This window comes from Corythoichthys intestinalis, chromosome 10 (genome assembly GCF_030265065.1).
Source record: "Corythoichthys intestinalis isolate RoL2023-P3 chromosome 10, ASM3026506v1, whole genome shotgun sequence".
NCBI lineage: Eukaryota > Metazoa > Chordata > Actinopteri > Syngnathiformes > Syngnathidae > Corythoichthys > Corythoichthys intestinalis.
In genome coordinates this window covers 27,329,021-27,341,119 of record NC_080404.1, presented here as the reverse complement: position 1 = coordinate 27,341,119, position 12,099 = coordinate 27,329,021, and the positions used below count along the sequence as shown (strand labels likewise).

The window sequence follows — 12,099 nt, the reverse complement described above, 5'->3', positions numbered from 1 at the left end:
TAAAATTACAGCTCAATTTGCTTAAAATTTGACAGCGCTGTGTCAATTTTTTTTTTTTGCATAAAATAATTTTCTTCTCACAAAAACATATTTATTAGTATTTAGTAGGGGTTTTCCGATCATGTTTTTTTTGCTCCCGAGCCGATCCCGATCGTTTTAGTTTGAGTATCTGCCGATCCCGATATTTCCCGATCCGATTGCTTTTTTTTTTGCTCCCAATTCAATTCCAATCATTCCCGATAATTTTTCCCGATCATATACATTTTGGCAATGCATTAAGAAAAAAAATGAATAAAACCCGGACGAATATATACATTCAACATACAGTACATAAGTACTGTATTTATTTATTATGACAATAAATTCTCAAGATGGCATTAACATTATTAACATTCTTTCTGTGAGAGGGATCCACGGATAGAAAGACTTGTGACTTTGTATATTGTGACTAAATATTGCCATCTAGTGTATTTGTTGAGCTTTCAGTAAATGATACTGAAGCCATGCCCAAATGCATGATGGGAAGTGGAACCAGGACTGTGCGTAGTGCTACCAATTGATACGTCTTCTCTGCGTTGGGAAATAACATAAGGTGTTAAGAAAAAGATCTATTGCTACCTTGCTTACCCACATTGCTTCCCATGATATTTCTAATCGTAGGGAGGGGGATTGTAAGGCTTTAGCCAGTTAAAAAAAGGCTCCAAAGGTTGCCAAAATTCACTCTACTCATCTGACGCTGCCTTTTATCTCTCTATATAGGTAAAACGGCGCCATTACAGATTGAGCGCGACAATGCGTGAGTGGGTCGTGCAGCGCATGCATTAATTGCGTTAAATATTTTAACGTGATACATTAAAAAAAAAAAAAAATTACCGCTGTTATCGGGATAAATTTGATAACCCTACCTTAAGCCTAAACTAAAGACTCTGGATGAGTGTAACATATTATGTCTGTAACGTGAAATACAATTAGAAAACGATTGAATTAAAAAATATATATATATTAAAAAAAGGCATGGCCGATATTTTTTTGCCGATTCCGATACTTTGAAAATGACGTGATCCCGAACGATCGGGACATTTCTAGTATTTAGTACTTACTAGAATTATAGTATTAGTATAGTATTATAGTATTTCCACTTCGGAATCTTATTTCTTGTAACACTTAAGAGTTTTTCTGTCTGGTAGAAGTCATGAAACAAGGCTTGAATGCAAGGTGAAAAGGGTTCCAAATGTGTAAGGTGCACATGAACCTCGAGGGCACCCGTAGCCCATTTTCTGCTTCAATAGCACGGAGCGGACCTCATCAGCTCTTGTGTGGGAGTGTGTGCTTTGTCACTGGAGCTGTCCAGCAGGACTTTAACCGCTACACTTGGCTTGGACTCCAGGAGCTCAAACAGCCAGAGGCCCACACACACGCGCACACACACCGCCATGCCACTGTGCTGCTGCACAACTCCCTCACATACACGAACACTTCTGTACAGTATAAGTTTAAAACCCCACAAATAAAAAGCATATCTAAAGTATTTGGTGATTATCAGTGATAGTTGTTGGAGTGTATGTCGCATTACTAAGTGTCTTTGTATTTCTGCATGTGTGTGTACATGTGTCCTGTGGCTGGTGAGGCCAGCGCGATCTGTCAGGGCCAGATTGGAGGCCGTCATGTGACTAATGTGCAGCACAGCTCCAACAGCTGACAGAACACTGGGCCCAGGGTCACTGTCGTACATGTACTCACGCACACGCGCACACACTTTATGTATATAACATACACACAAACAACAACAGGCACACTCATACACACGGCAGATGGAAAGGCAGGCAGGCCTGCTGTGCCTAGACTAGCATCAGGTTTAACAAGAAAGCAGGTCAGACAGGACGCAAACTTGTATCATGTAGTCAGAAGCACATACGCACATTCGTACTGTGTAAGTCAAAAGGAGCATTTTTATTTAGTATTTAATAAATCAAACATATGAAAATATCTAGTGTTCAATATAACCCTCTTTTTGTTTCTGTTATTTTTTTAGGACGTATTCACACCAGGAAAAGCCATAGTTGGCTTCCCTTTGTTTGCACCAAAATACATTTGTCCGGACTTTTTTGATGCAGTTCCTTTTCACATTGCAATTTGAGTAGGCGATCCAGGATTTGACAACAAACCACATTTGCATAAATTGTTCAATTATTGGACAAGACAGTCTGGGCGGGGTAACAAGGTAAAAAAAAAAAAAAGTAAACAATCACAGAGCTCCAGAGTACTGCAAACATGCTAATAGTGGTTTGTTTAATCCAATTACAAGCGATTGTGGGAAATTTGGAGCATCAGAGGCCTTTGACGCCATGTCCATTTTACAACGACAATAGACATTCCACTCCTCACTGCTCCACGTTGAATCCAGACTCATATTAGCTGACGTAGTGCTAACCAAACAACATTTCCTTGCTACGGAAGCCTGTTACTTGTAAAAAGCTATGTTATTTCAGCTACGGTCCAGCGCTTTCACACCTATAACGAACCACACCACAGTCCGCTTGGAAGAAACAGAGACCACCTCTCTAGCGAGGCCTGGGACTTTCTGTTAGATCTGCACCAGAGTTCGCTGGTTCGTATTCACACAAGCCTGAAAGGTACGCACCATGAACTTTTTTGGCTTGGTCCAGACCGAACGGGGCAGGTGTGAATACGCCCTTAGATTCAGTCTTTGCTCACCGTTGCAAAGCACCTAAAGAATAAAGTCATAAACGTGTTCTTAAAAGTCAAATTGTGCCTACATTTACATTAACAAAATTTATTCAATCTGATCAGAGCTCGGGTTCAAATTATAATCGGATGCACCGTTTTAATTGACATTAAAATATTGATCTGATTAGGACTTGCGCGTTCATGGATCACACTTTCAGTAGGAACCAATTATTATGACATATGACGTGAGGAAAAGCGACATGGAAAATGAATGAATGAATGAATGATTGAACGGATTAACCAACTAAACCGGAAATAGTTAGCATGAAATGTTATTTTTCCCATTTTCCTTCCATCAAGTCCTTCAACAATTTTAAGATCTCTTATTATCTCCAGCAATGTGTTTGTCTCAGACACAGACACAAGCACCCGCCATGTCTTTCAATCGCTCTGCGCCTATTAGCTTCCAGGAATAACAGAATTGCATATACTGATGTCACAGGCTCGCACGGTTGAGGTGGTTTCTTCCTAAATTTTGGAATAAGTGTTTTCATACGCACCAATCCAATTATAAATTGACATAAACCAAGCCTCTTGTTCGGAATAGGATTGATGGAGTAAGAATATTCCGAATGGGCTGTATACATGCATTATTACTCGGATCAGGCTTTTAATCCGAATAAGTACAGTATGTCCATGCAAACATAGCCACTGAAACAGTTCATTTATTAGCTCTTTTATCGTGTCACAGAGGACCTTCAATGTACTCCTTTTGCGGTTGTGTATAAATAGAGAAGAGCAGATTAGAGTGCATTCAATTCATTTGAATGGGGAATATTGATTATTATTTTAGGTAAATTGAGTTACCAGTAGGGGTGTCCCCAAGCCGATCACATGATTGGAAACCGGGCTATCAAGCCATTTTTCAGAGGATCAGAATCGGGTGCAAAGGATCGAGTTTTTTATTTGAAACATTTTTTGTGTATTTTTCAAGGGCTAAAAAGTAACAAAATAATCCAGAAATACAATGGCATTGCCAATAGAACAAAAAATATATGTTTTATACTCCGCAACACCTCCAGAAAAAGCTTAAGAGGAGGTACTGTAAACAGTACTGTACTGTACTGTAACATGTTTGGAACTTTTGTTCAAATACCGTATTGGCCCGAACATAAAACGGTGTTTTTTGCATTGAAATAAGACTGAAAAAGTGGGAGTTGTCTTATATTCGGGGTCTAGACATTATACCCATTCACGACGCTAGATGGCGCCAGATATCTTGAAGCAAATGCTGAACTTGAGGAGTAATATTTTGTCATGATAGATCTCAGCTACTCTCAAGTTTAACCAGTTTGCATTATTTTATTGAAGTGTTTTTCCTTATTCAGATTTGTTTCAAGACTACAGTTACAGTTAGACCTCACTTTGATGGTTAATGCAGTTATTGCAATTTTATTGTTTTATCACAATAGATTGGTTTATTTACATTTCAAAAACCAGAAGCCATTCATTTACAAATGTGATTGCACTTTAGTTTAGAGCTGAAACGAATACTCGAGCAACTCGAGTAACTCGAGTTTAAAAATTGATCCAAGTAATTTTATTCACCTCGAGTAATCGTTTAATTTTGACAGCTCTAAGCACCACGTTTTGCCCGGACTACTTTTAATGCGGGACAACGCGTTGATGTCACGTGCGTAGAGGAAGAAGCAATAAATACATTTTTTTTAAAAAACTTACTGCAGCCGACAGCCGCTACAAACGACGCCGACATTGCTAAAAACTAGCCCGCATGATGCTACAGGGGTAGCAGATACCGTCTGATGCGTCTCATAGAGATCACATGTATGTTGAACTAGATGCGAAATGACAGAGTCAGCGGCATTAGTAAACAGCCGCCATCTTAAAGCAGTAGACTTCGAATCGCTAATAAATAAGTTTAACGTTACTGTCACTCGCTCACGTAACGTTAGCCCTGCGGAGGGCTAGGTTTCTATTAATTATGACCACTGTTGATGCGTGGCTTACGTGTCTTACATACAGGCTTTATTTAATCTGTGAAAACAAAGCGCTGTAGAGTGATGAGGGTGTAAAATAAAAACTTAATAATGCTAAATATCAATTTTAGCTCAGTAGTCATTGCTGGATAAAACACCAAGTAACACTGGTCCCTAATGTGCTCCAATACAGCAGGTATTTATTTTGAACACTGCAAAAACTCAAAATCCTATCAGGACTTACAGTTTAGACTAACTTAAAATTTAACTAGAGCTTAAAAATAGCTTGACACAAGTAGAAATTCAATTGAAACACGTGGGAAAAACAGCAAACTTTTAAGTGATGTGTGTTATCAAGCGTAATGGCATTTTTAGGTAAGATATATATATATATATATATATATACTTTTTTGTAAGATCTAAAGCTTTTTTGAGTGAAAGCAGTGAATTAGTCTTTTTTTTAATTGTAGTTACATCTGAGATGCAATTGCTGGCTGTTTTTAACAATGTACATTGAAAATAAAGATATTGATTGACGGAAAATGGTTAAATATTAGATGATATGTCTTGATTTCTCATGTATATTTATAATTGCTCTTCACCTAAAAATACATATGTTTTACCCGATTACTCGATTAATCGATAGAATTTTCAGTCGATTACTAAAATATTCGATAGCTGCAGCCCTACTTTAGTTTACATATTTAAATGTTCAGATATTGGGATTTGAATGAGGCAAAATAACATGCTTTTTCTGTCGAATATATTGTTATAATCATTTGTTTCAGATGTACTGTAATTATTTTCTGTATAAAAATTAATTCGGTGTTTAAAAAGTCTTTTTTTCCAAACTTGAGTCTTGAAAAAGATGGGGTCGTCTTATAATCAGGGCCGTCTTATATTCAGGCCAATACGGTAATTTAAAAAAAAAAAAATTGGGGGTGTTGGATCAGGACAAAATCAGGTGACTCGGACTCGGGTGCAAAAATATGCAATTGGGACATCCCTAGTTATGAGCTTGGTCATTGAATAAATGTACACAGAAAGTACAAATCCGGTTAATGTGTATTTTGATGACAAAATAAAATGGAGTGTGGCACTTTTTTAAGGAAGTTGATATTGTTTTCACCGTTTGTTTCCCGTTAGCTGCTCCAATGTTGCACCCAGTGTGCGACACTCCTCCTTCAGCTTCTGGATGAGGGAATTCTGGGAGGATAGAAGTCCATCCAGCTCGCCAGCTGCAGGAGCACACAGGAAAGTTTTGTGCAATGGAATAAATAATAAAGCGTTTTCTGGCGGCTGTTCACAGATGAAATGCACATAAAAGTTGCACAATAAGTACATATGTTTTTAGAATAAACGTGTTGTAAGCGATGTAGCTGCAGAGAAAGTGTGACAAGGTCGCTCATTTGTGTCCTGTGTGCCCTTTCCCGCCTTCTCCTCTTTCTGAACATTCCAAACGCGGGCTTTCATCCAGCCTTTGAAAGCAACCGCAACGTGTTCACCAACATATGTTTGCTCCTCTTAGAAAACAAACAACTAATAACAATGGCTGTCGTTTTTGGATAGAGGCAATGGCAGTCCACCTGCTCCCACATTCGCACACCATCAGGCATAAGCAACAATCAAATGAAAGGAAGGGCAAGGCCATGTCTTTGAAAAGTTGGGCAATTAGTTCATTTTGCTTACAGTCAACACAAAGTGCAAAAAAAAAAAACATTCTTAAAGCAATAAGCCATATACTTACAGTACAGTGAAAAGAAACATTCTTAAAGCAAAAAGGCATATAATTACAGTACAGTGAAAAGAAAGATAAATCACTTTAGTATTCAAAATAAAGTTATAATATTATGAGATTAAAGTTTTTATGACAGCAAAAAAGCATGTTTATTTCTTATTTCACGAGGTATTTTATGCTCCTGAATGAAATGGACCGCTTGGATGTGTGTGGAAGCAATCGATTTATTTATTCAATTTTTCTAACCCCGCACCATGAAAATGTGTGACTTCCTGGATTGAGGAAGAATGCGAATGTGACGTCAGACTGGTTACCATCTCACAATACAGCCATTAGCCATAGTATGCAGAAGCGCTGCGGATTCAGCAGATTTTGCGGATTAACTCGCTTTTTTTTACCCATCACGCCAGCCCAATGTGCTGCAGGCTTTTGTTGCTGCATCAGGGAGAGGCATGTGAGCTTTTTTGGGTTTCAAAAAGTTACCGTTCACCACGGGGAATGGCCAAAACAAGTCTGACAAGTGTGGGACCATTGGACCGACAAGGAAGTGAGTTAACTACGTTTTTTGTATTATCTCAAATACTGGGATCATGGCACACGTTTTAATAAGGAGGTGGCTTGCATTTTGTGGGTGACAATACTTTCTGTCCACCGAGAAGGCCACACGGCCGACGACCGGCGGCTTGTCAGCCCCCTTAGATCTCTTCGCGTGCCCGCCCGCATAGCACTTTACTCGGGTCTGCCGTCGGCCGGTTTGTCCACCGCGAATACGCTATTTTCGGCATTAATTCCCCTCACTCCCCTCTCTGCCTGCCCGCTGGGGCTGCAGCAGAAAGACAAGCCGTAACTTGCTCGCCGCCGGTATTCTGTCAAATTTAGTTTTGCACCCCATCAGAAATTGCAACTTTGTGTTAAAAATGGCTGTGAAAACAGCGGTTACAAAGAAAACACAAAAAACTTTCTTTAAATAAAGGAATATTTACTTACGTTTGATCATGGACGGACATGTAAAAAAGTTCTCAGACACATCCTGCCATGTTAGCTGCACACAACAACTGCACGCCGCATACTCACGGTTTACATCTTTGCCGTGTTGTAATGCATTAATTTACGTAACACCATAACGATGTGTTTGACATGAGTCGAGGTAGTTTTGAGTAATTTTTCGTTTTCGAATGGCGAGCAAAAGACTTGGAAACTCTGCTCGGTTCTGGTTAGCATGTCGACTAGCTGTCATGCCTCCTGTTTTGCTTACGCGCTTTCCTCCATCTCCGAAGCCGGGAGAGGGAAAAAACAAAACAGACATAACATAAAATACTGTTCGTGAGGTGCAAGAAGTCAGCAACTTTGACCATTATGCAGCAATTTTGCCCTGTCGTACTGAATAAATGCATTATTAATATTTCATATTCCATTTAGCACAAGACTGTTATTTGTCATGACCATACCATCTAGTCAGCAATTGGGGAAAAATACTTAGATCAGATCCTGTAAACATATTGGAGTAGAGATTGAAACAATGATGACATTTTGCTGCTCTGTGTCACATTTTCCTCGTTCTGAATCTTCCCCTCTCAATGGGCTGAATTCTAAATCAGCTGAGATCGTGACCTGCCGAAGTCATCAACCAGCTGGGGATGCTAGAGTGCTATAATGACAGGCGAGGCTAAACAGCAGATTTAAAGACTAATATCTCGTCATCTGCGGTTTGCATAATTGTTGTTTAAAGTCAAATCGTCTTAAAATATGATTTGAATTCACTATTTCAGATTTTTTATGCTGTCACAGGCACTTTAACTTCTTTAAATGTAGGAATTACATCTATTCATGTAGTAATTGTGTGTGTGACTATTATTGGCAAGTTGAATGAGTTATTTGAATTTTATTTTTAATTAAATCATTTCCTTTTGCCAGCACATCCTTGTAAAGCAATCTAGTATTTTTATTCAAGGTACAGTATGGTTACAGATTTTATTTATAGTAAAATTACAACACTTTTTAGTTACATTTCTGCAATTTGTTTTTGCAATATATAATTTAGTTATACAGTACAGCACACTGGTACCTTGACTATGCTCAAAAACATTTTTTGCTGGAATCTCAATCTGTGAGACACACAATTTTTTGCCAGATGTTATGATGTATGACTCAATTCAAAGCATTTTTAGTATTTTCCCTTTGTCAAATTGGACTTTATTCTTGCAGTGGTTTGATTTGCATTAGTCATTTTTCTGTGATGAGTTAGTTTCAAAATGTATGATTACTTATACTCCTTTTATCAAAACATGCTAAACGTGGCAGTCTGCAATGATGATTGCTTAACTTTCAATTGCTTCATCTGGTGAAGCAACACACACGCACACATTGAGGGCAGGCAAATACAACACCGCGCAAACACACATAAATTGACAGTAAAGTTTTGGCCAGAGCGTGAAAAAGTTGCGATGAAGAATGCTAATTAGACGAACAGGCTTTGAATGCGTCTGGCCACGCGTAGGCCAAAAAGAACCCTGGGACACAGAAAGCCCGGCAGAACTGGCACTGGAAACAAACAACAGCCAAAGCCATGGAGGGAGGGGGAGGGAGCCAAACAGGGAGGGGGAGAAATATCTGATGTCATCTAGAGGCAGCTCTGTATGCATGTATTTAAAAAAAGGAATATGAAAAAAAGGTGGCGTATGGATGGAAGGAGAGCAAAATAGCTCATTATCGCGCTCGTCTGTCGGATCGGCGAGAGGAAGTGATGCGAGTGACTAAAGAACGTCCACCATACCCCCTCCCTCCTTCACTCTCTATGTTTCCTGCTGTGCTCTGATGTCAGCTCTCTTTAGACAACATGTGTGCCTTCGCCACGTGCCAGGAAACAAACCCTTTGTTTACACCTCCTCTTCCCGCCAACTTTCCCTCCCTCCATTGGCCTCCATGTTTTTGTTGTGGCAAGTAGCAACGGGCTTCCTAGTTGCGAAGGAACGCACAGGTAAGGACAGGATGAAGGAGAGGAGGGGGGTGAGGAGCCAGATGGTGCGACAGATGTGTGAGCAGTAGTAGTTTGGATGTGCACTTTATTTCTTTAATAAATACAAATTTATTGTCGGAATATTTGGACTTTTTCTACTAAATGTTGTTTATTTGCCTCTTAATAAAGTAAGGCAAAGCAAATTTATACAGCCCAATTCAACACAAGGCAATTTAAAGTGCTTTACATCACATGAAGATCATAAAAATCACATTAAATCAATAAAACGTAAATACAAAGACAATCGAAAACGGAACTTAAATTATACATAAAAATTGCATTTAATCACGAATAGAAAAAACTAAATACCAATAAATAATAATTGAAAGCAACAGAGATAAAGTACAAGAGGAATAGAAAGCAAATAGCTTGAAATATATAGGCAGTTATGTATATGCTGTGCTAAACAACAGCGTTTTTAGCCCTGATTTAAAGGAGCTAACAGTTTGAGCATACTTCAGACCTTCAGGTAACTTGTTCCAGAGGTGAGGAGCATTATAACTTAATGCTGCCTCACCCTGCCTGCTTGGTTCTTGTTCTTGGAATATACAGGAGACCGGTTCCAGACAACCTTAGGGGTTTAGATGTTTCATAGGAATCTAACAAATCAAGCATGTATTTTGGTCCAAGGCCATTAAGCGTTTTGTAGACGAGCAGTAGTATTTTATAATCTATCCTTTGACTCACTTAAAGCCAGTGCAACGATTTCAAAACCGGTGTTCCGTTTCCTTGTATTTGTGAGGACTCTGCAGCATTCTGTACTAGCTGCAGCTTCCTGACTGATTTTTTATCAAGACCTGTAAATATACCGTTGCAATAGACCAATCTACTGAAAATGAATGCATGCATAAGTTTTTCAATGTCTTGTTGAGTCAGAAGCCCTTTAATTCTGGCTATATTTTTAGGTGGTAATAAGCAGATTTAGTGACTGACTTTACATGGCAATCAAATTTTAGGTCCGAGTCAATAATTACGCCAAGATTTCTAACTTGATTTGTAGCTGTAAGTGATATTGTGCTAAGATACCTGCTTATCTTTGACCTGTCGTTTTTTGGCCCAAAAATGATCACCTCTGTCTTCTCCACATTTAGCTGGAGAAAATTATAGAACATCCATTCATTGATTTGATGAATGCATTTACTCAGGGAGACTAAGGGACTATAATCATGTGGGGACACAGAAATGTAGAGTTGTGTGTCATCTGCATAGGTGTGATAGGATATGTTATACAGTTCCATAACCTGAGCTAGGGGAAGCATATAGATGTTAAATAAGAGTGATCCAAAAATTGACCCTTGAGGGACTCCACACGTGAATTTGGTTTGTTCTGACTGACGGTTTCCAATTGACACAAACAAATCCCTATCATGTAAATAAGATGTGAACCACTGAAGAACAGTGTCAGTAAGACCTACCCACTGTTCCAATCTGCTGAGTAGTATGTTGTGATCAACCGTGTCGAATGCGGGGCTGAGATCCAATAGTAGCAGAACAGATGATTTGCCTGCATCGTACCATTTCTTTTTGTAAAATTACAGCTTTCTTCAAAGAAATTATTTTAATCTTGTAGATCTATACATTATTTTGCACATTCAAAAAGCTCTGAGTTTATCTTGTAAAATTAAACTTGAAAATGACCAAAACTTTTCCATTCATCATTTTTGGGGTGAGACTTGCCCGGGGCAATGTTATAATAGTTTTGGATTTTTCATCATACAACCTCTGGCAAAAAAATATGTTGTCACCAGACTTGGTGTGTTTTCACTCAATTTGTTTTATTGTACAGAAAACAACAACAAAAAGCAAACCATAGACAGGACAAAAAATTTTAGTAATTTGAAACGGCAACTTTCTGGCTTTTAAAAACGCTGAAGGAAATCAAGAGGAAACATTGTGGTAGTCACATAACGATTATATTCACACAGCTAGCAGATGAAAATATTATGGAATCACTCAATTCTATTTCCGAGGACACAAAATACGGAATGATCAAGCAAACACCATCACCTCTTTTTATAACAGCCTACGTTGTCTGAGGCATGGTCTTTAATGGGTGAAAAACAGTACTTTTCATCAATCTATCTCAAGCTTTCCGATTTCTGTTGTCAGATCATCTTTGCATGTCAGACCTTTGTCATGGACCATTTTGTTCCAATTTCACTGTAGATTTTAAATTGGATTGAGATCCGGATTATTTGCAGGCCATGACATTGACCTTAAATATATGTCATGTGTGACCTTACAGGTATTCTTGCTCAATGGCAAGGTGCATTATTGGAGTTGTTTGATATTATCGGATGGCCGATAATATCGGCCGATAAAAGAATTTTAAAATGACACTTGACAATATCGACATCGTTTTTGGGCCAATATGCATATGGCAGTGTTGTCATGCCCTCGTATTTCCTGCCAGTGTTTCTGGTGTTTTGACGCCCTCTGCTGGCGCTTAGGTGTAATTCGTTTTGAAAAGTTCCAGCACTTTTTGCTGACATAATCATATATCGATGCGAGCTCATTGCGAATAGAGAGAGCTAAATGGACGAGCTAACGTCTGCAGCCAATGTACCATAGCAGTCCTTGCCATCTCACCATATTGTTTGTGCCTTTTACAAGCATCGCTTGTAGGTTATATTCTCCCTTTGTTTAATATTCATGAGTGT

At 38.8% G+C, this 12,099-nt stretch overlaps 1 protein-coding gene across 7 annotated transcripts in view; it reads right to left on the bottom strand.

Annotated features, from left to right (window-relative positions):
* sdccag8 (SHH signaling and ciliogenesis regulator sdccag8) overlaps nt 1-12,099 on the bottom strand; it is a 95,560-nt gene that overhangs the window by 28,995 nt on the left and 54,466 nt on the right. For all 7 annotated transcript variants that reach the window (XM_057848436.1, XM_057848431.1, XM_057848435.1 and 4 more), the window contains one exon: nt 5,815-5,923. In XM_057848436.1, the coding sequence (XP_057704419.1) occupies nt 5,815-5,923 (109 nt within the window). The remainder of the gene's footprint in view (nt 1-5,814; nt 5,924-12,099) is intronic.